General features: G+C 43.6%; 1 protein-coding gene across 1 annotated transcript in view; it reads left to right on the top strand.

Annotated features, from left to right (window-relative positions):
- pdlim7 (PDZ and LIM domain 7) overlaps nucleotides 1-18,662 on the top strand; it is a gene marked incomplete at its 5' end in the record, with an annotated part of 78,950 nt that extends 60,288 nt beyond the window's left edge. The window contains 6 exons of the mRNA XM_080745462.1: nucleotides 8,600-8,652; nucleotides 9,125-9,368; nucleotides 12,053-12,233; nucleotides 14,441-14,561; nucleotides 16,936-17,051; nucleotides 18,538-18,662. Of these exons, the coding sequence (XP_080601588.1) occupies nucleotides 8,600-8,652; nucleotides 9,125-9,368; nucleotides 12,053-12,233; nucleotides 14,441-14,561; nucleotides 16,936-17,051; nucleotides 18,538-18,624 (802 nt within the window). The 3' untranslated portion in view covers nucleotides 18,625-18,662. The remainder of the gene's footprint in view (nucleotides 1-8,599; nucleotides 8,653-9,124; nucleotides 9,369-12,052; nucleotides 12,234-14,440; nucleotides 14,562-16,935; nucleotides 17,052-18,537) is intronic.
- Nucleotides 18,663-18,912: the final 250 nt, after the last annotated feature.

Raw genomic sequence — 18,912 nt, 5'->3', positions numbered from 1 at the left:
GACCCAGCCGCCACTGCCGAAGCCCAACAGCTAAAGCCATTTAGCCACCACCACCAACCACAACAACCCGCACGAACCGACGACGACGGAAAACGAAACAACAAAAAAGACGACGATAGCCAAACTTAATCACAAATGGCAGATTTAAAGAAAACAAACTCTCCCCCGGATACAGAGGAGGGAGAGGGAAATAAAATGGAATGGGAAAAGAATACACCCTCCCCTCACGACCCCCCCAACCCCCCTCCACACACACACACACAAACCACACAAAATTAATAGAAATACAGAAGTAACGCTGCCTAGATCACTGCCAGTTTCTCATCGTGGCCTCGATGACAAAGCCCAGGGTGGAGCCTTTACTGTGTACTGAGCCTGATAAGTGTCTTGATACTGAATACCGATGATGATAATGTTTTATCGCCCTCTGAACGTGTGACGTGATGTTTGATGGGTGCCGAAAGTGTCTGATTTCTCTCTGAATTCTTCTTTTTTTTGACGTGACGGCGATGATGATGGGTGTTTGTCAACACACTGTGCCGGGAACACCTGCTGTCTCTTGCCCCCATTTCCTGTTTTTTTCTCACACTGTTTTGCGGGAGTCATATTTAGAGGAGAGGGGAGGGGAGGGTGGAGGGGCTGGTACCATTCTGTTCTTTAAGTGTGTGTGGTGGTGGGGGGGTAGTACCACTATGTTCTTTAACAGGGGGGGGAAAGCACTGTTCTGTTCTTGATTCTTCTTTGTCTGTGTAGTTCAGACTCCTTTGATCTGTACGCTCTCGCTCTCTCTTTGTCTCTCTCTCATTCTCTTCTTCTCTTTTAAGCCTGTGTTCCTTTTTGTTTTTTGAGTTCTTCATCTATGACTGTTTTCATTTCTGAGCCATCATCATTTTTAGGCTTCTCCCTGCCATTAAGAAAGAAAGAAAGGGAAAGATACATTTGCTAACTTTTCCTCTTCTGTCATTGAAAAATACAAAACCTGAACCCCTTTTCTGCATCTGTCGTCTGTTCTTCCTGTGTCTCTTTTCTTTTCCCTTCTTCTTCTTCTATGATGTTGAACATGTTTTTAAAGAGTGTGAAGTCATATCATTTATCATCGTACGCCGGTGCCGAGCGTCGAGAATGTCCGACATGCAAGCTCACACCGCGCCTCAGATGCACTGTGTGGTGAGCTTGTATATCGGCTGTTTTTGCACCGCGACACCGTTGTGCGGCGGAGCATAAATTAGGTATGACTGAACAGTGTTTGACATGTGGTTACTTAGAGTATAATACAAAATACTGCTGATGCTTTATAGCAGGGTTCCCCAATTAGTTTTCCCCAAGGGCCGAATCATGTCTAGGGTACCAAGCAGAGGGCCACAACATTGCAGGGGGCGACGGTGGCGTTCCCACTACTCCAGCGACAGTTTTCGTCGTTGTCGGGTGAAAATCTTGTATGTCCAAAACCGTTCGTTTTGAATTTATCATTTTAAAAATGATTTACACTAGTGAAAACAGCCGATCTACAAGCACACAACGCCTCGCACCGCGAGGCGTTGTGTGCTTGTAGATCGACTGTTTTCACTACTTTTGTGTGACGGCCTTGTATGATTTGCGAAAGAACGTACAAATTTGGAGATACGAGATTTCCACCCGACAACGACGATATACTAATGTTGTTGCTGCTCTTATACCACCATTATTACTGGGGTTGGTGTGGGCCAGACAGTAGCCCCCCGCGGGCCGCAAAAGGCCCGCGGGCCGCCTATTGGGGAACCCTGCTTTATAGCGCTGCTTTGGTTGAACTATCATAGGCCAGGTAAACAGCATGGAAGCTACAGTACCAGGGGTACATTGTATACAGGCTGTACACAGTGCCGGTGCTAGGACTCAGGTGGCCCTATGCAAGAATATTTTAGGTGGCACCCCACTGATGGATGCGCACACAAAGCGCACGCAAACATTTTCTTTTTTTCTTTTTAAGACAGATCTTTGTATGACAGGTGTCGCAATGTTATGGTAGCCCTGATCGCCTCAGCACATTGATTTATTACTGACAGTGACTGGAGCAGCTGTGTGACTGGCAGGTAACAACACACAGTCATAACCACTGCAGCATCAGATCTACATTTTCTTTTTGGAGGCATATTGACTTGCTCATGAATCAAGTACAGGCAGCCAAGCCCCGAGTGAAGTTGGGGAAGGAGGAAGGGTGGGGACATAGCTGCAGTGGCATATTATAAGATTACTGTGTTAATGTCTTGTGTGAGATCTTCGTTTTATGCATACTAAAATAATAACGGGTACCAGAGAGCCGGAAGAGGCGTCTACCTTTTTATGTCTGTGGTTTCTCTGGTCTGGAAATGTGTTCATAATAAGTGATTTCTGGAGCCGAAATGACGGCTCCTCCAATTAGCGCAGGGGGTGGGTTTAACAAATAACCAATCGGTGCCATCAAAGTCCCTCCCCTCCACAAATGGCTCAAACAGGGCACAATGTCAGACTCAAGCTTCAGCTGAGTCTGAAATCAGGCTAGCGTCCCGCCAAAAAGATCTGTACTCCAACACTGTTTGGGGTACGGTCACACCAACATTTAATTCTACCTATGAGGGCAGATTCTGCCAATGCTTTTCTATGAGAACAGTGCGGGGACGTGCAGAGAATGTTAGAGAGGCAGGGGCTGACGTTTCTAGAAGGGCTTTTTGGTGGAAATATCTAAAATAGCAGACCTCCAAGCTATTTTCGGTGCTTGATACCACACTGAACTAAGCATAATCAAGTCACTACTGGAGACGTGGCGTAACGGCATGGATTTCTACATAGAGAGGGGCAATTCTTTCAACATAAGACTCTAGTAAAAAACGCACTTATGGTTTGGAAAGGGCACTTTTTACAGACGGATAAAAGGGCAGGGGCCCATGCCCTCTTTGATGTCTATGTGTGCACGTGCCTGGAATGGAGTGGTTTCTTACCATAAGCGGGTTTCTACTAAAATACACTCCGTTCCCATAGAAAAGCATTGGCATTTACTCATTTAGAAAGTCATTCCAGGTCAGGCTATCCCTCATGCTGTGCTCTGTACACGAGAACATCCACATATAAAGTTGATATTGTCGCTGTCGGCTAGAAACCTCGTATGTCCAAAAAACTATTACATTTCAGGACACAGAATATTTTGCAAGGCGTTGTGAGCTTGTGGATCGGCTATTTTCAAATTTTTTGCCTCTTATATTATTTGACAATTTCACCATCGTTTGACCAGCTTTTATAGTAGTGTTTGTTGATTACTTTTGATGCAGTACTGTAAATGGTCTTTTTCTTCTCTTTCTTTTGAGGTATTCAAACAGTTTTTAAAAAGTCTGTAAATTGTCACTTCACTGTCATCTGGGGACCCCCCCAAAATTGTGTGAGGTGGGGACCCCCTCTGGGGTTAGGGTTAGGGTTCTGGGGTGGTCCCTGGAACAAGATATTTTGAGATGGGTCTCAGTGGTCAAATACATATAATTCTAGGGGTCCTTGACATTAAAAAGTTTGAGCACAACTGAACATAGAAACAAATGTTTTTCAGAAAACTGTTATGATTTAGAACAGTGCTTCTCAAACGTTTTAAAAATTCAAGGTCTTCCCTTTAACTCTGACAGTGTACAATTGAACCAAATGAACCCGTTAGGGTTCATTTGGTTCCATTTGTACACTGTCAGAGTTACAGACTTGTATGGGTCAATTTAGCCCCATACAAGTCAAGTATACAAGTATACATTTCCAAAAAAACTAAGGGAAAAAAAACTGCAAAGAGTTGAAATATGGGACATACAGGGTTTCCGTGGGACATCATGGATATAGTTAGGATCCTAGCATGCAGGGATAAATGCGCTGTGGTCTGGGCAGAGGAAGTGCATTCCACCTGGCCTCGGCAGCTACTGCTGGAACGCCAGTAATGGATGGTCCACTGCAGGCCTGCTGGACAGGCCTGGACCCTTCCCAAGTATGCAACCTTCTCCCTGGCTGCACCTGCCCACCACGTCCACGGGGCCTCTGCCGTTGATCATTTTATATTAACCCATGAAGACATGAAGACCCCATCGTAAAAATGTCTTCTAAATCCTAACAGTTTTCTGAAAAACCTATGTTTCTATACATCTGTGGTGCAGATGCTTTCCCGCTCTCTCTTAATGGGTTAATGATTAAGCTAACAGACGTAATGCTTCTCAACGCTGGGCCCGAGGAGGATCAACAAGGGGTCCTTGAGCGGGTTTCCCCCCCAACCATCCTAAATTATTGTTAAGTATGGACCACAGGGACCCTTACGGATCTGTAACTCTCCAGTGTGTGTGCAAATCACAATCGGTCGTATTTGACTCATCAGTTTTACAGGTGTAAAGCAGATGGTGAAATTATTTTTTTCTTCCTCCACAGTTTTGTAGTGCTAAAGGAAAGGAAAAGTAAAGTAAAGCCCTGCCTCATCATACAAGACTCGCACAAAACAAGTGAAAATAGCTGATTCTATGCACGGTGCGAGGCATTGTATGCTTGTAGATCGGCTATTTTCACTATTTTAAATTGTTTATTTTTATGATGAATACAGGGTTTCCACCCGACAACAGCAATATGCTGGTGTGTGTACATGTGTTCTTTTGAAACATTAGCATCATACTGTATGCTAGTGGTGTTATATGGATTTATACGCGGGTGAGTGGACATGTTCCTTTGAGATATTGTATATGAGTATTATGCAGGTCTGTACGTGTTCCTTTGAAACATTAGCAACATATACAGGTGTGTGTGTGTGTGTACATAACATGATGCCATAAGGCTGGAACCGCATGGACCCTTCCAAAACAGGCTAGTCCAAAACTAACTTTCCGTCGGAGAGTTCCGACTTTCCGACGTGCAGCTTTCCTCTCTAATTCTGGGTAATGCTTTTCAGAAGTTCGGAGTGACATCATTTTGTAGCCTATTGAACCAGACCTTTCCAACAAAAAGTTCTGTTTAGTAGAGAGTATGGCATGCCTCAAGGCTCATCCATACTCCAGAGAATGTGAAGAGCCAGTTCACTGCGGTGTAGTTTTCTAAAGTCATACTAGAGTGAAGTGAGACGTTAGAAAACTACACCGCCTTTACAGGTCTGTAACTCTTGAGTGGTTCCACTTGGTTCCATTCTGTACGCTTTCAGAGTTAAATTAACGCCAATCATAATTTTACAGCATTAGATTGGTGTCACAGAGATAAAAATCCAATTGCACGGCGGCCCTTTAATGCATATCAAACTTGAGCGCGGCACTTTGATATTAGAAAAAAAAGGTTGAGAATCACTTCAGAGAGGCCTAGCGATGAGCCTTGATAACGGTGAGAGGCGGCGAGTGAACCGCAAGGATCGAGTAATGTGTGTCACGTCTGGCTTTTCTTGTTTTCCCCCCCCCTCGAAACGAGGAAGGATTTCATCAGCCCTTCATTAGTCTATTGTGGATGGCACTTTAGATGATGTAAACACCGGCAGGCCCCCAGGCAACTGCATTATTTTCTTCACCGTGGAAAGCTTCTCTCTCCCTCTCTCTCTCTCTCTCTCTCTCTCTCTCTCTCTCTCTCTCTCTCTCTCTCTCTCCCTGCCTCCTCGGCTCACAATGGAGCTTGTTTTCATGTGTCAACGGAAGCGCGCCACTGGCTTAAAGTGACGCTCGCTGTGGGTAACACACTTTCTCCGAGAGGTTTTGACGCACGACTGCGGCGGCAACAACTGCTAGATTAATCAAAAGTTTTAGCACCGATACGAGAGCTCTTCTGCGAGAACCAAACTTTTCTGTGGCGTCAACACACCGTCCTCGCAGCAGAAAGCCTAATTCTCAAACGCTGTGTGGTGGGGTCGCTCGCCAAAAAAAGGAAATGATCTCCCAGAATAGACGAGGTTATTCTTTTGGCAAGCGATACCCCGGGGTGATGGAGTTAAGGTGTCAACGTGCCGTGTCCTGCCCTTGCTTTCTCTGGGCTGAGGAATATCCTCGGTACAGGTGAAGATTGTCCTCACTCAATTACTGTACTTTAATTTTGAGTATAATTTTATTTTAAAACTAATCTTAACACATACAGTGCCTATCCCGAACATGTTCGGCTTTATTTCAATCCAATACAATTTTTTTTTATTTTTTTTACTTACCCTGAGCTGCTTGTAGAGCCGTGGGTGGTCCTGGCTCGTCCTACGCTAGCCAGCGAGCCATTTTACATGGTCCGACGATATATTCCATTAAAAATGGTTTAAAATACATTTTTGAGCCCCCCAATGTTCACCGAATGTTCAGCGCCGCTTCCGGAACGTAGTACAGTGTGCCGATCCCGAACAGGTTCGGCTTTTTTAATGAAATGAATAAAATGATCCGAGGCCTTCTGAAGCCTGGGCCTAAATTTTCAATCCAGTGGCCGAGATCCGGCCGCCCCCCGGCCGGCCGTTAGCGAGTAACGTCGCCGCGAATCGCCGCCGAATCCAATGAAAAACCACATCTTTGAAGGTCCATATCTCTGGATTGTGTTTTTAGGGAGGCGGCGCAAGGTTTATTTACGGCGAAATCGCCGAAAAATGATCTTTAAAATGAGAAAATGCTAATAGCTATTTTGTAGCCCTTTTCATCCGGGACCTTTCCATGACGTGCACGAACGTGAGCACGCGCGTCACTGCAACGTGAGTCCCCGGATGCTAATGCGCTCGCCTATGGGACAAACCCTGGCATTCTTTGGTGCCCTCTAGGGGCTGGCACTGGAAGCGTTATTAAAATTGTCCTAACTATTAAATCGCTAAAGTTTTAGAACACCCACTCCGTTATTTTCAGCCCCGAAAGCCTTTTCTTTATATGTTTTTTACTGAGCCATTGAGCCGTGACAGGGGCTGCATTTCGCTGCAAAATTACGTCATCTGTATACGTTGTCTCCAGATCATACACTACCGGCCAATCACAGCGCGGATCATACACTACCGGCCAATCACAGCGCGTCTTGCCGTCTCTTCAGGAAGTAGCTTGCTTCAACAGCAGTGTTTACGCTGGTGTAGGAGTCTAGCCTGTAACTGCCCAACGCCTGGTCGCATAGGAACGTGAGACCACTCTACGAAAAAAGCAATACCGCTACTGACCAGTAGTTGAGCAACTTCCATAGTATAGCTTTAAGTACACTTTGCTTTTTTCAATACTTTACTTCCTACTAGTTGGCTACTTTGCAGGTTTACATATAGTATTATTCAACCGAAAACCTCAACCAATTAAGCCCTATTTTATCTTTCTTTGTCTTTTCCAAAATATCCTATAACATGTGTACCTTGTTTTTTAAGTCCAATTTTAAATGTAGCCTTTTTTTTTACTCATAACAATAGTATTTCTGCATTGTGGTATTGCTATTAAAACAAGAAATCAGGGGGCGCCCGCTGGCCTGGTGGTCAAGGCGCATACCACATACTAGGCTATGATGCCTGCTGGCGTCGCCGGTTCGATTCCCGATCCGGACGACCTTTGCCACATGTCATTCCCCATCTCTCTCCCCATTTCCTGTCAGTCTACTGTCCTATCAATAAAGGCATAAAAAGCCCAAAAACAAATCTTAAAAAAACAAAAACAAAAAAGCAATCAAAGGGCTTCATCCTCCACTGGATGTCAAACCACTCAAATGGAATTGTTTCTTTCGTCAGAGAAACGCTGCTTTTCTGTAGCACTTTGTTGCAGAGGCACACGCACACGCACACGCATACAATTCCCGCTGTGCTTGAAGGCATGAGAGAAACCAACCGCACTCCAATTCAAGTGGAAAGAAAAAGATAAAAAATAAATACCTTTATTTCGCTGGTGAGTCCTATACATGGAGCATGATTAAAATAATTAACTCTGATGCCTCTCAGCGTCTCTGGCCTCCTTCAGAACCACACAGCAGCTGTGCTGATAGTCGGAATTCCTGATTGATAATTTTTTATCAAATGTCACTCGACGTCGTGAAAACACGCTGCAGGGTCAATTTGCGCTAATAAGAAAAACCTAATTATGATTACTTTAATTATGATTATTTCAATGGCCGTAAATGTAATCATTTTATTAGACTTTATTTTCATTTTTTTTTGTCATAAAACTCAAAAGAGATTCACTCTTCTGGATCAAATATTGCAATTACATACTTTCAACTGATGATAGTTCTGCTCATCCATAAACCAGTGGTTCTCAAAGTGTGGTCCAGGGACCCCCCACAGGTCTTTGAGGGGACTCCAGGGGGTCCCCAGAAAAAAGAATGTGTTGATGTAGCTTAAAAATCGGTTTAACCATTTTAACTCTATATATACATTGGCTAAAATAGCAGATCAACAAGCTCACAGATCTGCTATTTCTGAGAAAAAAATAAACATTTTGGACAATTTTTCTTCTTAACACCAAAATATTTTCAGATTTTGTATCTGAGGCCAAAGTTATTGTTGTTTTAATATAATCCCTGGAGAAAAGATTGATTCATAAACAATAATTCAGGTAATGACTAAATTCTTAACTGCACAATGATGATTGAACCAATTATCGAGGTAAGTTTGTGTAACATTTTAAGACAGAACTCGGTCTGGGTCACCATGGTTACTCAGGTGTGTCTTTTTGTCTGTCCACAGTGTTGAGTCAACTCCTTCACCTGGCAAAGTACAGGCAGCAGATAAACCTGACGGTAGGTTTATGCCGTTGGTAGAAAGTAACTAAGTACATTTACTAGTACTGTATTTGAATGTTTCAATTTTCGATACTTGAAAAAAAGACGCTAAAATAAAAATGTTTCGAAAATATTTTATAAAAAAAGATTAAGCTTCATATATGTGTTTCTATTCAGAAATGACCACAAAAAGTATAAAATAATAGTAAAATAATCATTTTGGTCATTGTCGGGCCGACAATGTTTACATCCGATGTAAACTTTTTGTGGTCATTTCTGAATAGAAACACATATGAAGCTTAATCTTTTTTTTATAAAATATTTTCGAAATTTTTATTTTAGCGTCTTTTTTTCAAGAAAAAGTTGACTATAGCTCCTTTAACTCCACTACCTCTACCTACCTAGGAAAATATTGTTCTTTTTACTCCACTACTTTTGAGTACTTTTCCCACATGGAAATAACTGACATACAGTAATGCTTGTGTCCCAGGTTCCAAGACCCCGGCCACCACGGGTTCGTCGGGGGGTCCGGCCTGCAGACCCCCGTGGGTGACGGACCCGGGCTTCGCCGACCGCTACCGTCCGGACAAGACCAGCACGGTGCTGACCCAGCACAGCCAGCCCGTGCAGCCCACTCCCATGCAGAACCGCTCCTCCATCATGCAGGCAGCGCAGCAGGCACCCGAGGACAACGCCAGGACCCCGCTGTGTGGCGCCTGCAACAAAATCATCAGGTAAAGATTTTTAATATACCAAGATAGGGCAACCTGGTTGGAGCCGTGTGACATGGTACACAAAGACTACAAATAGCCTCCTAAATGGGTGCCGGTGTCTGATGGCAAATCTCGCGAACGTCCTGTTTACTGTTGCTAGATCAAGTGAGAGTGTGTTGTTGGGACGGAAACAGGGCGATTATAAAGTAGATTTTCTCCTAATTTGAGTCTCTGAAAAAAGCCATTTTAGTATGATATTTTTGGGAATATTGTGTGGCTTGTTGCGATCGGGTCCAATATTTAGTTCAGTGACCGTGGAGCTAAAGAATGGTTCAGAAGCTGGGTTCACATTCACTCCCCCTTTGGAAATGAATGTCTCCAATCTGCTTCCGCTCTAAAAAGGTATCCAACTACAGTACGTCACACAGATACGGGAAGTAAACCGGAATTGCTGTGTCTTGCTATTTCCGTCTTGTGTAAAGTAACTAAGTACATTTACTCAAACCCCACACAGGTCGTTGAGGGGATTCCAGGGGGTCCCCAGACACATTTTGATGACATAGCATCAAAATCGATCGAAAGATGTTTGAACAATTCAAGGCAGCAAAAAAATAACTTACAACCTGGTGTCTTATGTCTTTATAGGTGAAACAATAAATAAATAAAACAATAGCAGAGAATTGCAAAAATAGCAAACCTACAAGCTCACAATGCATCATATTGCAACGTGCTGTGAGCTTTGTAGATCTTTCTTTTTTTGTTTGTTGTTGTTGTGCTATTTTTTGAAATAAGGATTGTATGTGACGGCTGCAAAGCTGTTAATACGAACACAGAGGATGTCTCCCAGGAACGTCTCCATGTGTATGTGTTGACTTGTTTTGTTTACTTTGCACTTTGGCTGTGTGTTGTTTACTCATGTGTGTCTTTTTGGGATGTGACATTTCCATTACAACCGCTCTGTTCCCCCTGACTGGAGTGCAAAACCCTGTTTCAGAGCTCACTCGTGTGTGTGTGTGTGTGTGTGTGTGTGTGTGTGTGTGTGCGTGCGCGTGCGTGTGTGTGTGTGTGTGTGTGTGTGTGTGTGTGTGTGTGTGTGTGTGTGTGTGTGTGTGTGTGTGTGTGTGTGTGTGTGTGTGTGTGTGTGTGTGTGTGTGTGTGTGTGTGTGTGTGTATGTGTGTGCGTGTGTACGTGTGTACGTGTGTGTGATGTGTGGGTTTGGTTGAGCTTGTGATGTCTTTGCTGGCATCCCAAAAAAATACACCGGATGTTGTTTTTGTTGACACCAGTCAGATTCTGGAGGTGGGATGTGTTTTGATCTGTACATGGACCAGGCTTGCCAAGATAAGCATTCCCTACCAACCATTACTTAGAATCATAACAGACCTTGGGTACAGATGTAGATTCTCAATACTCAAGGCCAGGTTATGTACATAAATCCACCACAAGTGGCTTAACAAAGAGCAAGGCCAAACAACTCGCTAAATATTGCTCTGTTTCAGCAGTTATGGGCAGTTTCCCTGTGTGGAGGAGGAGGTGCTACAGTATGTGAATCATTAAGTGTACAACTATCAACCTGTTAAATTTGTTTCCCTGTAAATTAATTGTAATTTGTGGATTCAAAGATTGTGTGCGTCATTTACAAGCGAAGCGTTGTGAGCTTGTAGCACGGTTATATTCTGTCACCACACACACAGACACACACACACACACACAAATACGTGTTGAACAGTAAACAGCTCCACGACCACGGTCGCTCTAGTCAATCCGGACCGATTAGACAGATGGACACAGCCGCTAAACATGTCCAGAGCATGGCAGCAGAAAGCGAGACCCTATTCTCACTGCAGTCAACTCTCTCCGGGCGACAGACAGTAGAGTGCAGTTAGTACAGTAGAGGCACTGCGTGACGTCATCAACAATATTAGCCAAACTGATAGCCTGATTGACCTTGTTTTTGAGTGTCATAACCACAGATCTAGACTAGAGATACCTCATACCGCCGCTGCAGTTCATTGGCGCGACTGGTAAAACAGGACTGGGGGAAGTGCAGAACTGTGGAACTGTGGAAGGCACTCTGCTGCCCCCTGCAGTGGGAAAGAGGGAGTCCCGCACCTGATTGGCCTACCGAGCGTTCCTTCAGAACAGTGTTGATTTCGTTGACTAAACTATGACGAAAAATGTTTTTCGACTGCATTTTTTTTACTGACGAAAACTAAATTAAAACTAAGCTGTGATGACTAAGAATAAATATATTGACAATTTCGTCAACCAAATAAAAACTTGACTAAAACGTTTGGGAGGGACTAGTGGAGAAGAGAGTCATTTTATGTTTGGTTGCTTTCAAGTGTTGCATGCTGAAAATATCAGATCTTTTCAGCACATAACCAAGTGTAAAATCAGATTACGATGCCATCGAGGCCTGCCAAAATACATTTCAGTTGACTAAATCAACTGTAGATTTAGTGGCCTAAAATCTTATGATATTTTGTTGACTAAAATTAGACTAAAGCTAAAACTTTTTCAGGTGACTAAATTATGACTAAAACTAAATTAAAATTACATCTTATTCAAAAGACTATGACTAAAACTAAATAAAAATTTGCTGTCAAAAACAACACTGGGCGTCTACCATTCTATGTCTATGGTCATAACATCTTTAAGAGCGTCTGCTAAATGCCTAAACTGTAAACTGTGTGTGTTCCAGGGGTCGGTACCTGGTAGCGCTGGGGCGCTCCTGGCACCCTGAGGAGTTCACGTGCTCCCAGTGCAAGGTAGTCCTGGAGGAGGGAGGCTTCTTCGAGGAGAGGGGCTCCGTGTTCTGCACCAAGTGTTACGACAACCGCTACGCACCCAACTGTGCCAAGTGCAAAAAGAAGATCACAGGGGTACGTGTACTGTACACGCACGCACGCACGCACGCACGCGCACACACACACACACACACACACACACACACACACACACACACACACACACACACACACACACACACACACACAGAGGACTGTTCTTACTCCACATACAAAAATCATGGCGGTAGTTGTAAATAAGAATGTGTTCTTAATCTTGCTTGCCTGGTTAAATAAAGGTTAAATACCTTGTTTACTTTGCATGGTATCAAACATGACACACGTGCATATCTCCTTGAATGGGCCGTTCTGTCTGTGGCGTTAGTTATCTCCATACATGGAGAGCCGTGCTCATACGGACATTCCGTGCTTATACATGCATACACACAAAGCCAGACATAGGAGCAGTTGGTACCGCTCAAAAACGTCACAAGGCAAGAAATGAAGGCAGATTTAGACGGTGGCTGGAAGAAGTACTCTGATTAGTTCTTACTCAAGTAAAAGTGGCAGTATCAGAATGTAGAAATGACTGTTAAAAATAAAAGCCTTCTATTCAAAACTGTGAAAACAAAGTATTGCAACATATACTTAAAAACTATAATAAGTAAAAGTTTGCAAAATGTGCCAAATCTGCAAGCACACAACGCATCTCGACACTCGTAGATCTGATATATTTTGAAGAGCCAAAGTGTAAAATAGGCCTTGTTTGGTTAATGCATGTTTTGTAATGATAATCTAAATCTAGAAAGTAACGTTTCAAATTGTAGTATATGGAGTATAAAGTACAATATTTGCCTCTGAGATGTAGTACTTTGTACTTTGGAGTATTGTACAAGTATAATAAATACTAAACTAAAGTGAAAGCACCTGAAAACTGTAAGTACCTTCCGCCACTGGATTTAGATGCAGGCTGACTTCTTCTTGGCCTGCTGAGAGGAAGAATTGTTGGAAGACAGTGCTCTGCTCTGTGCATGTTTGCTTTGCTGATATCCCAGCAGCTCCATAAAACAAAACACAGAACAAGGGATATGAAATGGGCTGTAAGCGACGCTCACGCAGCGTACTGTAATTCACCGCTGCGCTCAGACTTATGCCTCCCGTTCACCACAGGATAATTGAACAACTAAAAGTCTTGACAAGCTCTCACGTTTAACCGCAGTCTGCCATCAGTCATGTGGGCTTTTAGTCCTGCGGGGTGGTGGCTGACGTTAGTTTAAAGACTGGGACTGTCTGGAAGTCACGTCCGCTTAACACATTATCCAAAAAGGATTCTATAGGACAGTGGTTCTCATTGTGGACCCTCAGGGGTCCTTGATGGGGTTCCAGGGGGTCCCCAGCAAAACGTGTTAATCACGATCAGTTTAACCACTTTAACCTTAGAATCTTGAAAGAATGTGAAATAAATTAGACATTTTAACAAGCACAAATCATGTATGGAGGTCCCTGGCACCAAATAGTTTCAGATGGGGGTCTGTGGCCAAATACATATTAATTTGGGGGTCCTTGACAACCACTGCTTTAAGAGATTATGGGCCTTATTTTCATCCATGCCTTACCCCTTATCCCTAGACTCTTTTGCCATTTTTTACCATTTAGATATTTTTTTAAATATATTTCAAATAGCTGATCTACACGCTCACAATGAGTCGATGTAGTCTAGATCGACTATTTGAAGTATTTTAAAATGTTTTTCAAAATGGTAAAAAAAGGTAAAGAATTTTAGGGATAAGAGGCGTAAGGCATGGATGAAAATATAGCTCTGTTTTCTAATCTCTTACACAATAAACACCATATACAGTATGCATATATTTTTGCTATAGCGCTGTGATTATGTGTAGGTAGAGGTCTAACACGCGTGGCCATCGTTTGCATCTAGATCCAGATGCATTTAATGTTTTCATAACACGATACTGAACACATACTGGCTTCTATTGCATCAAGCATCGATCGCCACCAACCTTTTGATCCAGTACTAAAGAATGATCAGTTCATGACGAGACCGCTCTGACTGAGTCTGTGACTGAACACAAGTCGTGTCAAGGGCGCGTGCCCAGCGATTCCAGACCGTGACATGATTTTACTATGACATTGGAAACTTGTGCAAGACCTTTTTCTTTAAGATCACTTCAAATCTCACCAGATGTAAGGCGAGCATAAGTTTGATTAAGACCCCTCTGTGGCTGCATGCGGGGTCTGGGTTCCTGCAGATTACAGTAATTTACACCCTCTCCTCCCCCTCGCAGGAGATCATGCACGCCCTCAAGATGACCTACCATGTTCAGTGTTTCAAATGCTCCGCCTGTAAGACTGCCATCAGGAACGAGGCTTTCTACATGGAGGAGGGAGAGCCCTACTGCGAGAGAGGTGAGAGAGAGAGGCGCTCTGCCTTTCATCAAGGAAGATGACGCATTCGCACGCACGCACACACACACACACACACACACACTATGTCTCTCTCTCTCTTGAACCTGAACTACAAATTAAGACTTTTCTTTTTGATTTATTCTCTTAAGTTGGCTCCGGGTGCAGGCACTTGCACACACAGACAACATCAAAGGGGGCTTGAGCCCCTGCCCTTTTACCCATCTGTAAAAGAGTGTCCTCTCCAGACCATGAATGCAGTTTTCACTGTGGTGAAAGAAATGCAAATCCATGCCTCTTTTCCATGCCTTACGCCGAAGGCACCAGTCAGGAGAATTGACTTTTTTCAGAACTCTCCTGAACTTGGAACGCAATGCAGTGGTTCCAAAACTATTTTAGCTCAAGACCCAAAAGACAAGTTTACCCGTGACCCAAACTAAAGAAAACAGCTTAGATCAGCTATTTTCTTTAGTTTGGGTCACAGGTAAACTTTTCAAGCTCACAAACATCTGCTATTTTCCTTGAATCCAGTCCTTGAAATTAAAATAAAATAAATACAAATAAATCGAGAATTAATGCTGTATTATGATGTATTATTTTTTGGCCCCGGCTAACGGTATATACGCCCCCTGTGGGCCGTAAATGATTTAACAGCGTGGCGTGGCGTGCTGCACCGCGCCTCTCTCTCCCTCACAAGTGGATTGCTGCTTTTATCAGAGGCTAAGCCAGAAAACCTGAGCACTCTCCTCTCCTCGGCGCTCCTCTGCCAATATAAAGCCTTGAGTGTTGATAAACATTGTGCTGTGTCAGCATCTCTCTCTCTCTCTCTCTCTCTCTCTCTCTCTCTCTCTCTCACTCTCCGCTCTCGAGTATCAGCGTTATAGCTTGACCCCCACCCCAACCCCCCTCCCCACGGGCCATGGCTAACCCCCCCCCCCCCCCCAACACAAGTCTGTGTAATGAAAAAAACTGGCACAATCCAGTTAATCCATGTAGACCAGAAACACATTATTATTATTTTAACCATTATTTTATACTTTAACTATTAAAAAAATAGCAGATATTATACAAGTAGATCTGCTATTTTTGAAAAATTAAATCCTGCTAAGGTTTTCTTAGAAGAACGCATGTTTCTATGTCAGTGGTGCTCAAACGTTTTCATGTCAAGGACCCCTATCTCTAGTCTAAATAGTTAGTTCCAGGGACCCCCCCCAGAAGCAAAATTTGAGTTACAAAATGTTCGCTTTAAAAAATACATACATTCATAGATTTTGCAAAAAAATAATGTTCAAGATTTTTCTAAAATAGCAGATCTACAAGCTCGCAGCGCGGCACTCGGTGCCGCGCTGCAAGCTTGTATATCTGCTATTTTTCAATAGCTAAAGTATCGAACAATTCCAGGTGTTGAAGGCTTAAGTATCTGGAGCAATTTCCCCTTATCCTAATCCGTCCTCCTCCTCCGCGCTCGGGGAGCAAGCGCTGAAGTAATTCCCCTTTCTCTCCTCCATTGATGAGAGTCTGTTGCGCCGAGGCGCCGACACACCCGCATTTTGCTGGAGCTTACGCGAGCCTCCCTTTTTTTCTGCCTGCATCTTCATTACCTCCCCGCACGCACGCACGCACGCACGCACGCACGGCCCTTTTCTAATGTATGACTGTGAGTCTCTACTTACTTTTTTCTTTCTTGTTTTAAACTTAAGTAAAAGCAAAGTGATGCCAAAAAGTTCAAACACCTGTATTAAAACATATATATATTGGTGTCATCATATGCTTACAGATCCAAAGTGAAAGTCAAAAATGTGTCGAACATTTTCAAAAATGGCTCTGCAAGCTTGTAAATTGCCTTTTTTTTTATAGAATAGACAAAGTATAAAATAGGTCTAAAGTGGTTAATGTATGTTTAATAATCTAAATCTGCAAATAAAGTAACTAGTAACTATTAAAGCTGTCAGATAATTCTAGTGGTGTAAAAAAAATCTATCTAAACGTTAATTTTGGAAATAGACGATCTACTGTAGATCTGCTATCCGGACCTGTGTACCCACCTTTAAGCACCCCTGGGCGGGCATTAAGCGGACTGAGCCACGCGCCCCCAGCACCGCGGTGATACTCTACACTTAGAAACATTTTCAGTCAGGTACACAGGACCAGGCGCCCCGGCCGGACCTGCGTACCCACTTTTTGAAAATACATGAACATGGAAACGATTATGCAAAAAATAATTGCGATAAGTAATAACTATTTGACTCTGAGTTGTAGTGGAGTAGTACAGTATTAAGTGGAAATGGAAATAATCAAGTAAAGAAAAAGTATCTCAAAGTTGTACTCGCTGTAAGTACAGTGCTTGATCTGTCATTCTCTCTCTCTCTCCCTCCAGACTATGAAAAGATGTTTGGTACCAAGTGCCACGGCTGTGACTTTAAGATTGATGCTGGGGACCGCTTCTTGGAGGCCTTAGGCTACAGCTGGCATGACACGTGCTTCGTCTGCGCAGTAAGTCATTCTGATTCATACACCTCTCCCTGTGTCTCTCTGTCTGTCCCACTACTACAGTCATTCTGATTCATATAGCTCACCCTGTGGGTGTCAGCGTCACAAAGACCTGCCTCTCACCCTGAAAGAGAGACTCTGTCTTTCTCTCACTCTCTCTCTCTCTCTCTCTCTTTCACTCTCTCTCTCGACAATTTCGCCTAATTTATGCTCCTTCATATGACGGTGGCACGCAGCGAAAATAGCAGACCTACAACCTTGTAGGTCTGCTATTTTCGGTGCCGTACGACGAAGAATAAATTAGGCTTTTCTCTCTCTCTTTTTCTCCTCCCTCCTTCTCTTCTCTTCTCTTCTCTTCTCTTCTCTTGTTCTCTTTCTTTCTCCTCTCCTGTCTGTCTCTGTCTCTCTCTCTCCGTCACTCCAGTTCGTCACTCCTGTCAAACTGTCACCCGCAGGCCCTCCTTTCTCTCTGTTAAGTTTTTCTTTTCTTTTTTTTCCATCCGTGGAGGACGGGCGGATGGAAGTAAAGTAAATAAAGTCAGAATAATAAACAGTGTGCAGCAGCTGTTCGCCCGTAACCTTCCGCACCTCGGCGGAACTGCCCGTGAGACCTGAGCGGAACGTAACCCCTCTCTCTCTCCCTCTGTGGCTTCTCTCCAGCCACGTGCACACATAGACATCAAAAGGGGCTTGAGCCCCTGCCCTTTTACCCTCTCCAGAACATGAATGCAGTTTTTAAGGCCCTTTCCCACTGGGCGCGATAACAATAAAAATATGTCGTTTTCTATTGAAGTGGATGGTAGCGTCCACACCACAGCGATAAAGCTGTCATATGTGAACGCCGATGTATCGTTATCGCTATCTTTATCGCATCCGGTGGGAATGAAGCTTCACTATGGTGAAAGAAAGGCAAATGCCCTGTTTCCATGCCATACCTGAAGGCAGCATTCAAGAGAATTGCCTTGTCCAAACTCTCCTGAACTTGAATGCAGCATCTTATGTTCAAAGAATTGTCCTCTCTGTGTAGAAATCCATGCTGTATCTGCAGTATTCACTTGATTATGCTTAGTTTAGTGTGATATCGAGTATCGAAAATAGCCGACCTCCAAGCAGTTCTCATAGTCCATTCTAACAGAGATGCTATTCTAAACATGGTCTTATAAGGACATGTACTAAAGATAAGGTTAACATACAAACAGTTACAGAAATACAGTTTTGCTGACAGAGTTGAAGTAAGCGTGGGGGAGACAACTCAGCTGTTAGATTGACAGCTGCAGTTGAGTTGAATTAGCATGTGCACTGTGAAAGCCATTTCAAATGAGTTTTAATTACATTTCTGCCACCACACTCCAAGCTCACAGCGCGTCGCGACACAAGCTTGGAGGTCTGCTATTTTCAATATTTACACCAAAGACCATTTTAGAAATGTCAGCCCTTGCCTCTCTTAACATTCTCTGCTCGTCCCTGCTTCTCTCCTCTCTTTCATCAGCTCTGCCAGATCAACCTGGAGGGAAAGACCTTCTACTCCAAGAAGGACAAGCCCCTGTGTAAAGGCCACGCCTTCGCCCCCGTCTGAGAGAGAGAGACACCGCGAGAGACAGAGAGAGAGACAGACAGAGAGACCAAGAGATCACCTACAGAAGAGAGGAACCGCCTTTTTTATTTTCCGACTCTTCACACTCCCCCGGAATGCCAGTGTCAATCAATCTCCCTCTATGGTCTGTCACCATTGTTTCACTTGACGATTGAATTGTCACACAAATGATTGCGATTTACGATTTAGTTTGGTGTTTTGTCGTTGAACGCCGGAACGTATAAGTAAGTTTAGGATTTGAAATTGCACAGGGCAGATATGACGAATAGC

Source organism: Nannobrachium achirus, assembly GCF_963921795.1.
Source record: "Nannobrachium achirus genome assembly, chromosome: 17".
Taxonomy (NCBI): Eukaryota; Metazoa; Chordata; class Actinopteri; order Myctophiformes; family Myctophidae; genus Nannobrachium; species Nannobrachium achirus.
Note: the sequence above shows the minus strand (reverse complement) of the source record. Positions and strands in the feature narration are given on the sequence as shown.